The sequence below is a fragment of the Phyllostomus discolor genome, chromosome 8, assembly GCF_004126475.2.
Source record: "Phyllostomus discolor isolate MPI-MPIP mPhyDis1 chromosome 8, mPhyDis1.pri.v3, whole genome shotgun sequence".
Classification (NCBI taxonomy): Eukaryota; Metazoa; Chordata; class Mammalia; order Chiroptera; family Phyllostomidae; genus Phyllostomus; species Phyllostomus discolor.
The window spans coordinates 18,428,252-18,447,032 of record NC_040910.2 but is presented as its reverse complement, the minus strand read 5'-3'; the positions used below and the strand labels follow the sequence as shown (position 1 = coordinate 18,447,032).

General features: G+C 41.3%; 1 protein-coding gene across 9 annotated transcripts in view; it reads left to right on the top strand.

Moving 5' to 3' along the window:
* The window catches only part of SH3D19 (SH3 domain containing 19), a 150,718-nt gene that overhangs the window by 127,771 nt on the left and 4,166 nt on the right, over nucleotides 1-18,781 (top strand). For 5 of the 9 annotated variants that reach the window (XM_036031888.1, XM_036031887.1, XM_036031892.1 and 2 more), the window contains 11 exons: nucleotides 389-450; nucleotides 1,545-1,809; nucleotides 4,017-4,085; nucleotides 4,245-4,385; nucleotides 8,660-8,750; nucleotides 9,861-9,991; nucleotides 11,788-11,849; nucleotides 14,006-14,208; nucleotides 14,646-14,698; nucleotides 17,235-17,439; nucleotides 17,911-18,011. In XM_036031888.1, the coding sequence (XP_035887781.1) occupies nucleotides 389-450; nucleotides 1,545-1,809; nucleotides 4,017-4,085; nucleotides 4,245-4,385; nucleotides 8,660-8,750; nucleotides 9,861-9,991; nucleotides 11,788-11,849; nucleotides 14,006-14,208; nucleotides 14,646-14,698; nucleotides 17,235-17,439; nucleotides 17,911-18,011 (1,383 nt within the window). The remainder of the gene's footprint in view (nucleotides 1-388; nucleotides 451-1,544; nucleotides 1,810-4,016; nucleotides 4,086-4,244; nucleotides 4,386-8,659; nucleotides 8,751-9,860; nucleotides 9,992-11,787; nucleotides 11,850-14,005; nucleotides 14,209-14,645; nucleotides 14,699-17,234; nucleotides 17,440-17,910; nucleotides 18,012-18,781) is intronic. The other 4 variants (XM_036031890.1, XM_036031889.1, XM_036031894.1 and 1 more) reach the window with 1 other exon arrangement.

Below are 18,781 nucleotides of genomic sequence, written 5' to 3'. Positions count from 1 at the left end.
CCATATGTTGTGTGTTTTTTTAATTTCCTACAGTTCCTGCTTACATTGCTACTACTGTGTTAACCTCTCATGATTTAAACATCATCCTTGATACCCGATGAATGGGCTGGGTGTGTAACCGAGCAGGGCAATTGGTGGGGCCATACCTCCAGTCTCCTCCTCTCTGTCTTCCCTTGCATTAGGATACGGACAGTTTAGGTGGGAACGCAGGATGAGTTAATATTGCTTAAGACTAAAAACTTTCTCTACTTTCTTTCTAACTTGTTTGACTTTCTGTCACTCAGCTACATTTTCATTTATAGATCCAGCCAAGAAGTTGTCCACAATTCCTCTTGACAAGGTCTTATTTCAGATAAACCATAACTAAAAAACGTTCTGATACTTGCAGGAATCCGACCAGGCTGGTCACACAGGTGCTTCTGTGCGAGGACCCCCAAGGCTGCCCCCAAGGTAAGTGTGGGAAAGCTTTTAAAAAGTTAGCTGGAGCGCAGTTAGTGACTCCGAGACTGGACTCTCCTTTCTCCCATCAGAGCTGAGTGCCATTGGCCTTAGATCTTTTAGAGATACATTAAACTCATGAATTCACCCAGGCCACTAGCCTGCAGTCTGCTTCTGACAGCAGGCTGTAGGAATCTCTACTTCTTCTTTCTTTTAACACAGTCCAAAAACTCACAGAACTCAAACGTGGATCTCTGTTACTTTCAAATGAACAAGACTCCTTTCTGAACTTAAAACAGCTCCGCTTCTGGAATGAACACACACATGCACACACTCATGCACTCTCACTCTCGCCCTCACACCCTCACACACTCCTCGCTTCCAGAAACCAGCCTGGTTTGGGCATTTCCAAAGGGAGACAGGCTTTGTGAGCTCAGTGTTGACCTGCCTTCCTGAGTTCCAGGGCTGTTTGAACAAAAAGCTGTGATGCTGTCAGAAGATACATGTTGGAAATTATTATGTTTGTCATTGGGGTTCAGGGAAGGCTTTCAAAGTAATGGACGATTGTCCTATCTCATTTTCAAAACAACTTTCTTTATATTAATCTCAACTGGAGTTGGAATAATAATTCCTATAACATGAATATTAGGAGAGTTTGAAGTTCCTTTTCTAATCATGGAATCGACTACATGACATAAACCTGGTATCTCATTACAAGCTTTTTATCTCAGACTTTGGTGGAAAGTGCTTAGTTTCCTGAAACTGTCATGGCATGTTTAAGAACAAATGGGGCCTTGGAGAGCTCGTGATAGTAAATGCTTGTTTGTGTTGAACTAATGAATCTCTAGTGCAAGATAAGAGGAAGCCAGAACATCATGGCATTTCCTCCAATCATACAGTGTTTGATGCAGCAGCCATGTGCTCAGAAATAGCATACCCTGCATGTTTAGGTAATTGTATTACCCTAGTAATACCCTAGCTCTGTCTCTTTGTGGGGTGTGTGTGTGTGTGTGTGCGCGCACGCATGCATGTGTGTGTTGAGGGAGGACAAAGCAGAACCTAATACTGATCAAACACTGGCTCACAGCTCCCACATTGCCTTTCAGACCTGTAAATGGAAAAGTCACACCAGCTCGGCAGCCTCCCCCCAAGGCGCCCCCTGAAAGACCACCTCCCCCCAGACTGTCTGCAACCAGAACATCAAATAAAAAACTGCCTTTTAATCGGTCTTCTTCTGACATGGATCTTCAGAAGAAACAAAATAACTTGGTGTCCAGACTCTCCAAAGCCAAGAGTCAAGTTTTTAAAAGTCAAGATCCAGTGCTCCCCCCTCGCCCTAAACCAGGACACCCTCTCTACAGGAAATACATGGTAAGTTTTGCTTTTAAAGATGCCTGTGGTCAAGAGATTCATCCTAAAGTAATGTATAAGATCCAGTATTCCTTAAAAGAAGATGATGAGGCAAATGTGGGCTTAACCCTTGGCCCTAAGAGTGCTTTACATAAGCACTCTTAATTAGGTCTTAATTAACGTGGGTCTTTAAAGCTGGTGTCATCACCAGGAGAAGTACAGGAAGAGGAAGTGGTGCAGACAGGGGTTGACCAAACAGAAGCTCTGGAAAACCTGACCCAGTAGATTAGACTTGATGGGAGTGACTCGGGCAGATTTTAAATATCCCTTGCCCACAGAATAAAATTTAAAATAGAAATGTCTTATTTAGATGGATGGTTTTCCCCTGATTTTCCAACTTTTATCAACCTAATTATCATGGTCCATTTAATAGTTATCAGTTAGAAGTTTTCATCAATAATTGAGATAGTTGAGTTATTGATTTTATTCTCTTATGAATGTTTGCTCTCATCACATGACCTTCAGGTCATTTCCCATACTTAAAAACAAAGTTGATGTCCTCTATTCACCGTGGTCAGGGTGACCTGATAAAATCTAGAACAAATAAAGATAAGGATATCAGAACCATTTGTCCTTTTTAAACAAATGTATGACAGTAGCTTTTACCAAAAACAGCAGCTAATAATTTTATGTTGTGCTACATTTCCATCATTGAGCCAGAAATCATTTTTGCTTTCAGCCATTGGGATTTTTCAGAATCCTCCATAGACAGATAAGAAAGAGATAGTGTATTCATATATAACCATATTCATTTCAACTGATGAAAGTTTTAACTGCTAAAACCCGGGGATCATTTTTGGGTTAGGTGACTTAAAAATAGAGAATAAATAAATAGATAATAAATAAATAAAAATAGTAGCTGATGTGTTGAGTACGAATTATGGGCCAAATATCATTTATTCCTCACACCAGCCCTGTGAGGTAGATACTATTACTATGGTTATTATACGGACGAGGGAAGTGATACACAGAGCCATTCAGTATCTTGTCCAGGGTCACAAAGCTAGTTCATGGTGGGGCCAGCTTTTGAACACAGATCGACTGATGCTGAGCCCCTGCTCTTATCCATTAAGCCATACTATGAAAATAGTGTTACTAAAAAAAAAGAAAAGAAAATAGCGTTGCTAGTTGTGAAGTGTGTACTTGGATCAACCATTCCATGAAGAGCCTCACTCAGGAGAAACGAAATTTTGCTTATGGTTCCCAGCATAGCTGTGCAATGTCAATAAAGCACTTGAAGAACTCAGTAAATCTAAAATAATGGTATATTGCAGTAGTATGTCTCATTATGAAATAATTTTTTTAAATTCCCATTTTTCCAAAGCTATCCCATCGTTAAATTGCTAACCAGGGACCTGGGTATGGTGGGGGCTCTGGGACTCCGACAGGAACGCTGGGAAGTGCCACCACCCACCCCTTGCACTCTGCATGGTGGCTCCTGAGTGATGGAAGGGCCCAAGCAGGCTCTCTTCCCTTGTTGGAAGTGAGCTTGTACGGTCACATCTTCTTGGGTGTGCCTTTATGTCAAAAAGGCTCTTTGACCTGTACTCATCAGCCAGAATTGACCAAGGCGGGGAACAGAGTCCCCTGGCCAGGATGCAGTACAGATGTAAAAACCATTCCGAGATCAGACAGAGCCTTGTGGACTAGGAAGGTGACTGGGGTCGGGCGGTAACGCGGGCTAAAGTAGATGCTTGGCAGCAGAGAGGCTCTCGAAGGTGAGATTCAAGGCAAATGCAAGCAGTCAGCCAAGCACTATAGAGGAGGTGCCAGTCCCCCATCAGCCTTCAGAAGACAATAGTCATGGAGAACCCCAACTCAAAGGTGGCCTTCGACAGGCTGTGAGGTCCCGTGCTGACTACCCTTCAGATACCCAGAGGACTTGGTGGCCCTTCTCCTATAGCATAGGATGTCCTGGTCCTGGTGGTTACAGAGAACTTGAGGCCACATTTGGCTGCTGCGGGCTCAGGGCCACACCCCAAGGACTCGGTCTCTGTGAGAAATGGCAGGCCCCACTAGACCCAGAGCACAAGGAAGCCAGGTAAAGATTTTCCTGGAGAAAATCTTGTTGTACTTCTTCAGGCACATCTGTCAGATCCCCAGACGACCAGCGGTTTATGAGGAGGTGATTTGATTGTGACTAATCCTTTTATTGGTTTACATTTAAGCTGTCAGTGCCTCATGGAATTGCCAATGAAGACATCGTCCCGCAAAACCCCGGAGAACTCTCTTGTAAGGTACAGCACAGCTCTTTCTTTCCTGGCAGATGTAAAAGAGTCACCAGCCTCTGTTGCTGCGTTATTAAATGCCTGAGGCTCCAAAGATTAAAATGTGGGAAAAGTAATAATGTTTTATTAAATAATAATTGCTTCAGAGAGTGGTGTTTTACCTTACAGCGTGGGGATGTACTTGTGATGCTGAAGCAGGCAGAAAATAATTACTTCGAATGCCAAAAGGGAGAAGACACTGGTAGAGTTCACCTGTCTCAGATGAAGATTATCACCCCACTTGATGAACATCTTAGGAGCAGACCAAACGTAAGGGATTAATATTGTACGGCCCTCCCATCACCCGTGGCAGCTCATTTCACGGAACTATTAATTACATCTCATCCTCAGGTTTTTATGAGAATTCCTTAACCAGAGTAAAAATTATGGTAGCATTTTATTCCATTTTAAGAATAAATTACTTCTAAGAGACCTGCCGCTGCCTTACTAATCACCTTGGTACACAGCGACTGCCACGTGTTCTGCCTCCTGCACGGCGTGCCGACCCACGGCAGCCAGAGCACTCGGTCATTACTGTTCGACTGCGAGAGGCACGTATTTTAAAAATAATGCGAAGATGTTTACTAAAGTGCCAGAGATTAGTTTCCTGGCAGAATGGATAATTATTTTAAAGGGGCCCTTATAAATGCTCAGTCTGAGATTAAAAAAAAAAAAGCACTTCCCTTTAAGATTTAAGCTTTGTGTAAACCTCGTTTCTCTGATGACAGCTCATAAAATAATGAAGTGGAACCCAACAACCTGAAGTTACAATTTAGGCCTAACAAATTTGTGGATCCAGGGAGAATGCCGTGCTCATCGAAGGTTGTTTGTTTATCAAGAAAAATGCCGTCGAACTAGAGGCGTATGTTTGAAAAGAGCTTTTAGTTAGCCAGTTAAATTTTCACGGTTAATGTAGCAAACATGAAACACAGCACCCACAAACGTGTAATCCAAGTGAAGTATTTAGTTTCCCGTTCATCCTAGTTTTCATAATCTGGTCCAAATCTTTCTTTCTAGAAGGCACCTTATCTTTGGAAGTTTGCTGAGAAACTAAAGATTTGTGCATTAGAGAGCGGAGAAGGTGCATGTTCAGCTAGCTGCAGCTGGGATGCCGGGAAAATCCTAAGTTTGGTTCACGCGGGGACGTCCTCCTGTCACTCGTCCCCTCTTGGTCTCGATGCAGCGGTGTCCGTCCTCGCAACAGCCCGTCTTCTCTCAGAACACCCCGAGGGGGAATTGTGGAACTTGGGCTGCCAGAAGGCTTTTCTTTATGCAAAACAGAAGCTAAAAAGATGGGAAGTTTTTTAAAAACAGTCCAGTTTTCTCATCCACATTAAAAGTGACGTACTCGTCTTGTGCCATAGATTTGCAGTTGCCTCCCATGGCCAACTACGGGTGATACTGAAATGCAGCCTGTGTTTGGCCTCTGGGTTCATGGCTAGCCTCACAGTTTTTAGATCATAAATCTTAGCTATTCAAAGCCTGGTTTTAAGGTAAAGATTTCCAGAAACGTGTTATACTTAACCCCTATCTTAGTAAACAAAATATAACATGCTATCAGTTGAGGTTGAATCTGCATATTTTGGGGAAAGTGGGAGATTGTCGCCGGGGTCAAGCACGGGTCTCGGCTTCAGGGAGATGGTTTTCGGCTCACCTTCCACCACCTTAGGTAGCTATCTCTAAACTACATTTTTTAAATGTGTGAAATAGGTGTGATAATTGCTCACAAAGTTTACAGAATTGACATATTATGTGTTCCATTTATATAAAAGTCCAGCACAGGTAAATCCAGAAAGTAGATTGGTGGTGGCCTAGGGCTGGGGGGAGTGGGTGGGGAGAATGGGGGTAAATGGAAAGGGACTGCTAATGGGTGGGTTTCTTGGGGAAGTGATAAAAAAACGTTTTAAACAGATTGTGGGGACGCTTGCACAATTCTGTGAATATAGTAAAACTGTGTATACTGTAAATCGGTGAATTTTATGATATGTGAATTGTTATCAAAAGATGTTTAAAAAATTAAATGAGCTAATTAACACACATAAGGTGTTTAACACAGCGAGTAGCACGGTGAGTGAACAATGAATATTAGCTATTCTTATTACCCATTTGTTTGAGCACTTAGAATCATATTAAAAACTGTTGTGAAATATATTAGATTTGCCTACCAGATATCCACCCTAATGGTGTGGTCTGAGTTGCACCGACCCCTTGTAGCCAACCCTATTTGGCGTTTTCTTATTGCCCTTCACCCACCAGGCCAGGTTGATGAGCAGCATTGCCAGGGTTATCCATGCAGAGAGGGAAGCTAATTGGGAGGCACAAGGTATCACCCCACCTCTTCCACGTTCCCAGGTTTGTTCAGGAGGTTTTAGGAAAGTCTGAAAAGAGGCCATTTGTATGGAAAAGCCACTGGAAACAGCTCGAGTAGGTCCAGATGTTAGGTGGGACAGGGCCTCAGGGAATCACCAGGGCAGGGCAGACAGTGTGAGCCAGGCTGATGGAGACTCAGATGTGGTGTCCACCTGCCTGCTCTGTGGGGAGGGCTCAGCAAAAGCACAGGTGGCCACTGCCAGCATTTCACTCTGGGAGCAAGCTGCTGCTCCAGCTGTTGCCCTGATGCCAGACAATTTGGTTTCTCCCTGTATATTCCTGGTGCCTTTCAAGCTGCTGCCCCAGCACTGGAGCTCAGAGTGAATGGGTCCGAGGAAGTCAGTGTATGGGCCCTTTAAGAGGAACTGCCTGAGACTCCAGCAGCCCTCTGTCTCCCTCAGCCTAGATCCCTGCTGGGTTTCACATCCAGATGTTATGGGGATTTCTCTTCCTTGCACTGGAGCCTTGGGCTAGGGGGCCTGTTGTGGGGCTGGAACCCCTCATTCCTCAGCGGGACCTCCACAGCCTAGACACCCTTCCTGATTTTAATCCGCCACACATGGGTGTGAGGTCTGCTTGTTCCCTGTCTCTGTCCCTCCTACCAGCCTAAATATGACTTCTTTGTACCCTTAGTTGCAGGACTTCTGTTCAGCTAGATTTCTGGTTATTCTGAATGATGGTTGTTCTATAGTTCAGTTGTCATTTTTGATGTGGCTGCGGGAGGATATGAGTACTGAGTTTACTTACACCACTATCTTGACTGGATGTTAGTCAAACACAATGAATAGTCAATCCTTTTCCACAGATGTAAATCAGAAAAAAATGAAATCCATATAATAAATTATGTAAATAATAATTTTTAAAAGCCCCTTCAGACTTAAAATATCTTATAATTCTTTTGTACAATCCCTGAAATTCCCGTGATGTTCATTCATTCGGGGAAAGTGCTGAGCAGTCCCTAAGACAATGTCAGTGTTACATTGGTAAGCTCATATAATGAACTGCTATTAGCCATCACTCACTCGGCCCAAATTGGTATTTCAGTTTCCCCAACTTGAGAGAAGGCAGCATGCCTCCTCAGGTGCATTTTGGTTGAAAAAGCAGGTGAGATCCAGAAAAGTCTGATCTCTGTCTGAGCAGAGATGCCGTAGGGTAGAAATGGAGACAGTGGGCCATTGTCCACAGTGCCATCTGATCAGCCGGGCACATCATGACCAGGGGAGGGGCAGAGGATAGAAGTGTGGGGACACCCCTAAGGGGAACAGAGTCATTGAAAAAGGTGAAGGAAGAGACAAGACGAATCACACACAAATCTGCCTACATTTACTTCACTGGTTTGCCAGTGTTGAAGAGTTTTAAAATTATAACTCCAAATGATATCCTTCAGTCAGATTTGATGATGATGATGATGATGATGATAGAATATTAGCCTCCGTCTATGTAAAGAAACTAACAACTGCTTGTTAATAAGAAAAGGTCACTCACTCTTCAACTGTCCCATCTCCTCTAGTCGATGTATGGCAGTTGGCTAGATGGTTAGAGAATATTGAATTCTCTCTGCTAATTTACTTGGAATTGCCGTTGAATAAACCATTCAGATTAAATAGAAATTTCAGGCCAGGCAAAGGAGGTAGTGTTGGCTTTTCAATTAGAGAAAACATTCAGTTAAGTGGTAATAAATGAAATGGATTTTACTTTTGTGAATTATACTTTTGTGGAAGTCATTAGCTCATTTCATTATGAAAGGCAAGAGCCATCAATTACAGAACTTCCTTCTTTTCCCATCCTAATGAAGATGCAACTTTTAATTTTAAGGCTCTGTTCTTAAGATTTATTCCTCTTCACAGTTTTAGGAGAAAACTACCCTTGATAGGTAAAGAGGCCAAAAACCACTGCTTGGGGGTAAAATAGATTCTGGTGGGAAAAAGAAATTTCAATAATGCCCTTTTGCTCTACTCTGTTAAAAAAATGCTGGAGGATATTATAATTGAGAGTTATTTCTGGCCTCCCTTGGCAAGGACACATGCCTTTTCAACGTGATATTGATTCTTTTATTTGGCTCAACTCTGTGTTTTGCATCTTGTACCCATAATGTCAGGAGGACTCTAATGAGGAAAAGAAATGGGTCCAAGAGTGAATGTAAATCCTGCATCCATCCTGCATATCATTCACAGCCCTGTTTTCCCCCTAAGGATGCAAGCCACCCTCAGAAGCCTGTGGACAATAGCGCTCCTCACGCCGTTGTTCTTCATGATTTCCAAGCAGGTAAGGACAGAAACAGTAACGTGGTAGAGCCCTTAGGACCCAGGAGCAGATGGCCTCCTTGGGTTAATCTCTGAGGATGTCTCTCTTCATTCTCTGTGCAACAGAGTCCTAGACTGGAGAGGTCATCTTATCAATCACCTGCCTTCAGCAATCACCGATTGATCCCAAGCATTCCAGGAAGCTTAGCTGTATACCCTTTCTTTTGAAACTCCCCATGAGAGAGAAAGAGAGGGCATTTCCCATACATATGAACACATAGCAAGTTACCTAGCAGTCACAAACATTTTAATGCTTTCAACACAGTGAGTACCAATTGTGAGATGAAAATAAAATTTTTTAAAATCAAGTTTTAAATACTTTTTATATCCAGAGCTACAGGTAAGCTTCTGATTTATTTATAACTTCATATTTTAAATATTTTATTTATTTATTTTTAGAGAGAAGGGAAGGGAGGGAGAAAGAGGGAGAGAAACATCAGTATGCGAGAGAAACATCGATCCCTTGCCTCTCTCATGCCCCTAACTGGGACAGTTGGAGGAGATGGGACAGTTGAAGAGTGAGTGACCTTTTCTTATTAACAAGCAGTTGTTAGTTTCTTTACCAAACCTATGACCCTTCACTTTGCAAGACCACACCCAGCTCACTGAGCCACACTAGTCAGGGCTAAATGTATCTAATTTGATCTTTAAAGAGGAAGCTCATGCCCTGGCTGGTGTGGCTCAGTGGTTAGAGTGCTAGCCTGGGAACCAGAAGATTGCCAGTTCAATTCCCAGTCAGGGCACATGCCCAGGTTGCAGTCCAGGCTCCCAGTTGGGAGTGTGTGAGAGGCGACCGATTGATGTATCTATCACACAATGATGTTTTTCTCCATCCTTTTCCCTCTAAATAAATAAGTAAATAAATAAATATCTTTTTAAAAAAGAGGAAGCTCATAACAGCAATACTTTTTTAAAAGATGTATTTTACGTTGATTTGATTAGTATAATTTGTCCACAGAATCAGTAGAACATACTGCCTCGGTGGACAGACTAAATAATACTTTGTGCTCTGCTTTAATCAAATCTGCAAACAGAATATCTTATCATACATAATTGTAATTCTATTTTACAGAGCAAGTCGATGATTTGAGTCTCACTCCTGGAGAAATTGTTTATCTTCTGGAAAAAATAGATACAGATTGGTACAGAGGGAAATGTAGAAACCAGACTGGGGTATTTCCTGCCAACTACGTGAAAGTAATCGTAAGTGGATCATGCTTGGTTAAATTGGTCTTATGTGTTGTATAACTTGCAGTTTGGAAAAAGTAACCAGAAGCCTAGATTTTTGAGCTCTAGTTCTCTGTCTTCCATTGATTCTTTTGGTGTTTGAAAAATTCGATAAATGAAGGCTTGTTTAACTAGATAATGGTTAGTTGGTAATATATGATGGGGCATTAGCACCTAATTCCTAAATGCTGTCTGAAACCCTAAGGTGAAAAAATTCTAAAAGTCAACTGGTGAGTCAGCTATTCTTGGAGGGTTGGTAAGCACTTAGGAACATATATTAATTCTTTGAAACATTTCGTAGACAACACTCAAAAAGTACAAGATTATCTTGAAGGAATTGCCTCTTTCCTATTAAGTACATTTTATTTTTGGTTTCTTTCATTCTTGCCGTTCCATTTATTATATTTCCACCTCTTAGAAAACTAGATTTGTGAATACTAAAGTACTTTCATTGGAGGTAGTGGCTCGTTAATGGTCTTTTACATGAAAATTTCAAGTCTGATTGGGAAGAGTTATATTAAATTGTCAGAATTGTATACACCTTCGCAGCCTGACTTGTAAAAGCACACCTGTATGGCTGAGCCCAGTGGCTGGGAAACGTGGGGAAGAACTCAGACTGCCCCTTTGTGACAATAGGAAGGGTGTGACTCAGCCTCAGACATAACTTACTGGCATTGGAAACTATCGATAAAACTAGCTAAGTGGTTGGGCATTAATAGCTATTGCGGGGGAAGCAACTAATATTTCATTACAGAGACTTAGAAAACTAATATAACACAGAACCTGTATTTTTCCAATATAGATGAGTTGGAGTCTCTTGAATTAAAACTATGGGCCTTAAACATTGTCTAGTATATATATTCCCTGATTCTTTGGAACAATCCCACCACATTCTCTAAATTAATATTAAGGATGATGTTAGCTTTAGCACTCTTCCTCATTTTTCTTCCGCCCAGTGTAGCAGTACTTTAGAAGCACAATTACCTCACTGAAATCAATTACACTGAATCTGCCACATTATTGGTTTAAGTATTATTTCTAAGCCTGTAAGTTTAAAAAATTATTTTGAAACTTTGAGCTTCTAAAATTCATCAAGAAGGGCACTGACTTATTTTAATATAGACCTCAAAGCCTTCAGTAGTTTTGAGACTGAATGCATTACGGTCAAATATTTTATTACAGCCTAGCTTCACTGAGCCTTGTAAGTGAGGTATTAAGTAAAGTGCTTGCCACTTAGTAGGTGCTCACTGAGTACCAATTCCTTTTTTCCTTCCCTTTTTGCACTGATGGGGGAAAAATGTTCCGGAGTTATGAAAACGGAGAGAATCCACGAGTTTGGTTAAAATGTTTTAATTGGGGCTCAGGAAAGTATTGCGGAATCCTACCCACTCTTTGAGTAGGTGTGGTACGGGGGCCCAGATGGCTGATGCCTAGTCTCTATCCCCAGTCCTCCCCATCTGGCGTCCTTAACTTGGAGGACGTGGGAAAGAGAAAACTCGGTCAGCTGTAATGATATTAATGTGCTTATTCCAGCAAATAAGAAAAGGATTGATTCGCTATTCAAAGAAGGCTGCATCATAGGATATATATATATATTTTTCAAAACCCCAATTCTGAATTTCTTACCTTTAGCACCTATGGTACCACTTAATCAGTAAAACACCCATCTAAAATGGTTAATTTTGATCATGTATTTCCTAATTACCTAGCCTTGAATTCCTCTTACTGAAATCTGAAAAAATACAATTGTTGTCTTGATTTGTCTTTACTAGGTTGATGTTCCAGAAGGAGGAAATAGGAAAAGAGAATCAGTTTCATCTCACTGTGTTAATAAGTAAGTTTTATTTGCGTTCTTTTGTACCAAATGCAAAGGAGGTGAGCATTTATATCATAATACTGAGCCTAAACACTTCAGATGTATGATTATTGATTTCCAGTGTTCCTTTTTAATTATGAGGAAAACTCATTTAAAAGCCATAGTGGATTAAAACGCTAATGAAGGTTCAGTATGCTGACGCCAGCTGACCTAAGCAACTCCTCGTGCAGATACGGAACAGCCAGCGATAGCAGCAGAGAGGCTGCCTTGGTGCTTCCCACCGCCTGGCCTCAGCTTAAGCAGAGCTGGTGTTGGCGTCCTGTGCATTGTATTTGGGGCTTTTGGTATTTATCTGTCAACACATTTTTATTTTTTAAAAGATTTTATTTATTTATTTTTAGAGAGGGGAAGGGCAGGAGAAAGGGAGGGAGACAAACATCAATGTGTGATTGCCTCTCACACTGCCCCTACTGGGACCTGGCCCACAACCCAGGAATGCGCCCAGACTGGGAATCGAACCGGCAACCCTTTGGTTCGCAGCCCACGCTCTATCCACTGAGCCACACCAACCAGGGCTCTATCAACACATTTTTAGAAGGTTCAGAACTTTTGTCCAAAACTGTGAACCCTACAAAAACTGCTGGGCATTGTGTATTGTTTTGTTTTTAAGAGAAACTAGAAGCAAATGAAGGAAGAGTTAAGTTGGAGGGGTCTCCCTTTATGTCTGAAGACCTTTTCATGAATTTATGTATCCTTTTATGCATCACTGTAACTCCTCTGTGATTAAAACACTGCCACAATGCAACTTTATCTCCCAGTTAAATGAGCAAAATAGTAGAATTCACTACCTGCTAAAGACTGTAAACCTGTCTTTGAATAGGTCAGACATAAGGAGATGCTCCCAGAGGACTTTAGAAAATAAATGCAAAGGTTACCACAAACAAGAAAACTTCTGATGCCACAGTAGTTGAATTCTACTTCGGGTTCAGTTTTTCTCCTGTTTCTAAGCTGTGTTTAATGTGTCAGCAGATTGAAGTCGCAGTGGGCTTTCACAGCCATAGATCCATTCTTTTTTTTTTTTTTTTTAAAGATTTTATTTACTCACTTTTAGAGAGGGAAGGGAGGGAGAAAGAGAGAGAGAGAGAAACATCAATGTGTGGTTGCTGGGGGGGGCATGGCCTGCAACCCAGGGATGTGCCCTGACTGGGAATCAAACCTGTGACACTTTGGTTCGTAGCCCGAGCTCAATCCACTGAGCTACGCCAGCCAGGGCAGATCCATTCTTAAATCGGCCTCAGACTCTGACCTAAATCAGTGTTTCACTGGAGCCAGTGCCAACCTTTTTTCCTCAGGCGGTTGCATCTCCTTGGCCTGTTGCTATTGAAATTTCCTTTCTAAAGCCCCAAACAGAAGGTTTGGTGTTAAATCATGCCTTCTAGAGACACAGGTTTATGTCTGCCTTTATCTTCTTGTAAAGCAAAATTGCAGCTCATTGAAGGATTGTTCAATTGTAATTCTCAGAAATGAAGGCTTTTTAAAGGCGATAAAAAGATTGTTTTTAAAACAACAGTGTTAGGTATGAGATTAAGTGTGATAGTGTGATGAGTTTCTGTTTTCTTCAAACCTAGCTTTGAAGACCATTCATCTGTAGCAAGATGATTCATTCAACAAACATATACCGAGCATCGACTCTGCCCAGCCGATGCCTACTGCATTCTGTCGCAAAACTCAGATGTCGTGCCCTGAGATTCTCAGGGTTAGCACTCCCAAACTCGGGGTTCCGGCTGAGCCATGGGATTTACCATGGTCCAAGAATACAAAGACACGATGACTGGGGAGAGTCTGTGATGCAGCAAAAGTGATCATGGGCCATGGCAGTGGCAGCTGACCGCCAGCTTAGGGACTTCGGCATGTCTCCCACATTGCCTGTAGCCTTTCTGATTCATATCTAAAAAGGTTCATATCTAAGGTTCATATCTAAAAAGTAAGGCCTGTCTGTAGCCTAAGCTACAGAAATGTAGCTTATTTTTTCTCACGGAAAGGTTTACATTATGCCCAGTATACCTCATTTCATAGTAAATACAGAATATTTATTGAAAGACTGAATGAAGGCTTTAAAGCATTTTACAAATCAGTACTCTCTTGTTTAACCCACAAATGTAATCTCTGTTCAGAGGTCCAAGATGTGTTGCGCGGTTTGAGTATATTGGAGACCAGAAGGATGAGTTAAGTTTCTCGGAGGGAGACATTATTATTCTGAAAGAGTATGTGAGTGAAGAATGGGCCAGAGGAGAGCTTCGAGACAGAACTGGGATTTTCCCCCTGAACTTTGTGGAGCTCCTCGAGGATCACCCCACCTCTGGTACAGATGCTTTAAGTGAGTGTAGAGAATATTGTCTGTGATTGTGTTCTGCCCTAATTCAAATAAACCAAATAACAGTGTAATACTTAAACTGCATAATAATCCATATTGCCTTATTATAAAAGGTATTTTTAAACGGTCACTTGTGTGGCATAGCTACTGTGGTGGTAATCTCTCAGAGACCTGGCGTGGGTGTTCTAGGTAATTAGCAACGGCTTGAAGTCAGACATGGCAGATGAAGAATCATAGACTTCTGAACAGAAGTGGGCTGTAGAGTGTAATTAACGGTGTCTGCCTTCACTTTGCAGTGAAGGAAAAGGGCCAGAGAGGGCGGTGCCTGCTCAGGGTTAGATGGTAGCCGGGACATGAAGACTCTTCACTCTCCCCTGCAGTGTTTCTCCAACACTGTATGGTCTGTTTATCTGAAGTTTTGACTTTTTTTCAAAATGTAGGCACAAAGGTACCACAGAGGATGAAAAAAGAAGATTCTGGAGCAAATTCTCAGGTAGGCTGTTTAAATAGTTAACTGTACTGAAAGCCAGGTTTCAACTCTGGGAGGAATATTAAAATTGTAATTATCAAAAGACAATGTTGTGAAGTCATTTTTCAGTTCATATAGTAAATGTTTGAAATGAATACAGGGGTGATCAGCTATAGGTTTACAGTTGTGAGTGCACAAAAGCAGAGTTTATTCTTGTATTATTATTTATTAACTATTGTATTATTTATTTATATTACAACTGTAAACCTGCGTTTGCCCATCCCTGTACTTAGAGGGTCAATAACTATATTGCATCTAGAGCCCATACAATTAGATTAGAAAGACATGTAAATCCTGATAGAAAACAAGGAAAGAGACATGGTTGGAAAATTAATAGATAAAGAGATAGTGTAAGTGGCTGATATTAAAAATATTTAACCCTATTAGTCATCAAAATGCCTTGTAAAGTAACAATAAAATATCATTTAACTTAATCTAATTAACATAGATTCAATACAACTCAATACTAAACAAATAATTATATAAGTGTTAAAAATGAGAAAGTACAAATGATTATTATTATTTTTTTACCCTATAAGTAGGGTAAAAAGAAGGTTTAGGCCACAAACATAGTCATGTTATTATAATAGGGAAAAAATGGCAAACAACCTAAATATGATCACTATTGGTAGAAACTTATGAGGCCATGAAAAGCTAGATTTATAAAATAAATGTAATGGGAATAAAATGTTACAGGAAATTGATTATGCAGCATAAAAAGACTAGAAGGAAATGTATTTAAGTTGTTAATATTCAGTTGCCCCTACATGGTAAGATTATAGGTAGGTGGGGTTTTTTCTCACTTCTTCATACATTTCCAAACTTACCAAATATTTAGAATCATTTGTATTATTTTTATAATGGGAGACAGAAAAAATGAGTAAGATTTTGATGTACTAGCTCTGGCCAGGTAGCTCAGTTAGTTAGAGTGTCGTCCTAATATGCCAGGATTGTGGGTTCAATCCCTGGTCAGGGCACATATCAGAATCAACCAATGAATGCACAAATAAAACCGATTAAAATTTTTTTTACTTACTATATAATGTGACTTCAGAAGTGTTCAAATGGAATAGGAATGTGGGTGACTTCTGTTGTTTTTTTGTGATTGTTAAAAGTGTGAGGCCTGATGGGATCATCGTTTGCCAAAGTGTCACTGGTAATTGGATTGCGTGTCTCTCAATTCTTTGGTCCCCACCTACGGATCAAGTCAAGTAGGAAAAGAAGTGACAGAAGCGCTCCAAAAGGAAATGGCGCACATGGTTGCCTACGTTTTGGGGAGTGACAAGTGCCAAGAGATGTAGGGCCGGCTATGGTAATGCAGGAGCAAGAGGGCTCAGGTTAGGGGGTTTTGTTTGCATGATTTTCCCTTTGTTTTATAAGCTGTCAGTTGTTGGGGACTTAGGATGTGCCTGGCACTGTGTTAAGTGTTCTACGTGAGTCCTCATTTAATCCCCACGGCAACAGTGAGGTGAAGCTGAGGCCTAGAGGAAAGAAGCATCCTGCCCCGTGTCAGCTAGGAAGAGGCAGAACTGGGTCTGGAACCCAGGCCTTCTCTTCTCCCTGCTTGAGCTTCTTAACAGAGGGCTCCCATCCCGACAGAGATGCCTCTTCACGGAGCAAACCCCCCCTCTGATGCGTCTGGGGTAAAAGCATTCTTGTCGGCGCAGTCCATCATACTAGCCACAGAGTAACCACGCTTGGGTGGTTACTCTGCTAGCCTTACAACTAACTGCGCCTCATAAAATTGGAAGTGTGAATCAATGAAGTCCTATGTCATGGAGTCTGATGGATTCTGAATCAAGTAAAGACCGACTGCCCATTCTGATCCTTCATAATTTAGAAGAATTTCACTGGAAATGATATGCCTTACTAGAATTTTTCAGTGTCATAAATACTGTACATAAATATTGTATGCTTTTACCTAATTTTTAACATATAACTAATGTTACTGTTCATAATTAGAAAAAAGTTCTTTTTAAATACATGTATTTTTAAAGACTTATTTATTTATTTGCTTATTTATTAATGAGATGGAAAGGGAGGGAAGAGGACAGGGAGAGAAACATCAATGTGTGAGAGAAACATCAATTGGTTGCCTCTCAAATGTCCCCAGCCAGTGACCTGGCCAGCAACCCAGGCATGTACCCTGACTGGGAATCGAACTGGTGACCTTTAAGTTTGCAGACTGATGCCCAGCCCACTGAGCCACACCAGTCAGGGCTAGAAAAAAATTTTTGCTGAAGTATTATATATCCTTAAAAGCAGAAAACCCACTAATTGTATCACATCATAAAAATTATCATATTTTATGATAAAAAGTTATTGGAAATTTTTATTTCTGAATACTAATAGCAACATAAAGTATTGGGTGATTTGAAGAAGGCTTCAGGCTTTCAAATCTTATGACCCCTTAGCTTTTTTCCCACCATTTTTTAAGCTTTGTAGAAATCAATTTCAAATAAAATCTCACATTTCTTATGAAACTTCTGACTTGTAACAGGATAACGGTCTCTCTGGAGAATGGTGTGAAGCTCTGTACAGTTTCACGGCGGAGACCAGTGACGACCTGCCCTTCAGGCGGGGAGACCGGATCCTGGTCCTCGAGCACCTGGACTGCGACTGGTACAGGGGCAGACTGCGTGACAGGGAGGGGATCTTCCCAGCAGTCTTCGTGCGGCCCTGCCCCGGTGTGACAGCGGCAGCAGGTGACTCCTGCTCTCCCACGGGAGCCCAAGACTTCACACCCACGCATATTTCTTTCCCCTCTGGCCATGCTCGGTTTAAATTGTTCGCCTACATTTCGAAGGGTGGTTGATCCATAAAGTTTTGTAAACTCTCTTCTTTATACTCGTATACCTTGTTAAGAGTTATAGGGAAGAAAGATAAAAGTGTCTTCACTTGGTAATGGCCAATTTTGTCTACTCAATACATTTTCTATAATTTTTTCCTGCTAAGAAAACATCCTTAATCTCTTTGCAAGTTAAATAAATTCAAAATTAATTGAAAGTATTCTGTCCTGGGGGTGGCGGGGGGCAGTGTATAAAGGGACTAAATGGAAAAAATAAAAAGAATAAAAAAAAAAGAAAAAAATATTCTGTCCTGGGAATGACAGGAGGGCTTCATAAAATGTTTGTGTTTCAGTCCAGTGTCTTTTATTTTTTCATGTGTTTTCACAGCTGAGGCAAAAAGCCTGTCTCCCTTAGCACTGAAGGCGGGGAAGAAGGCCAAAGCCCTGTATGATTTCCATGGGGAGAATGAAGATGAGCTTTCCTTCAAGGTAAGAATGTGGCTTTGGTTTGGTTTGGTTTGATACCTGTATTTAGCAGCTATAAATTATGAAATGTCTTTCACTGAGGGGTGAAACATTTAGGTGGCCTGTTGACCATTTGCTAGGAATGAACAGGTCTCATACCCTAAATCTAAAGAACGAGATTAGAGACAGTGAGTAGGGCAAATATACATTATCAGCAAGGTGTTTAGGTACATAAAGAAAACCTTATTGGCTCGATAGCCCCACAATCCCCAAACGAGTTCCTAATGCTTAGGCCTTATAACATCAGATCTCAGTAATACTGGAGTTTTCGTTTGTAGCCCTAGTAAAAGGGTGATTTTCCACATGGTCCTTGTAGCCTGGTATGGTTATGTCCCAGAAATCAATGGAGAAATCAGTCGGTACCCACTGCAGCAGGGCCTCATAAGACACTGAAGTCTTGTACAGAAGAACACTGACTGGGAAATCATCCCAAAAGTTTAAGCTACTTAATCTATCTTCATCAAAGAAGTGCCTTTTTGTTTTTCAGTAAAAACAAAATATTTTCATGATCCTGTTTCCCCAGTCCACACATAGTTGGACCGTAGTCAGAAGGAAGCCCCGTTGGTAGTACTTTGGGCCTGGGCCAGAGCAAGGAAGTCAGGTTTGGCCCTCATTGCTCTCAGAAGAGCCTGTGTCAGACAGCGGTAAATTCTCCATCATTGGACGTGCTCAGTCAGAGCCAAGATGCCATAGAAAGAATGAAAGCATCAAGGAGTGTTTGGACAAGATGAGTC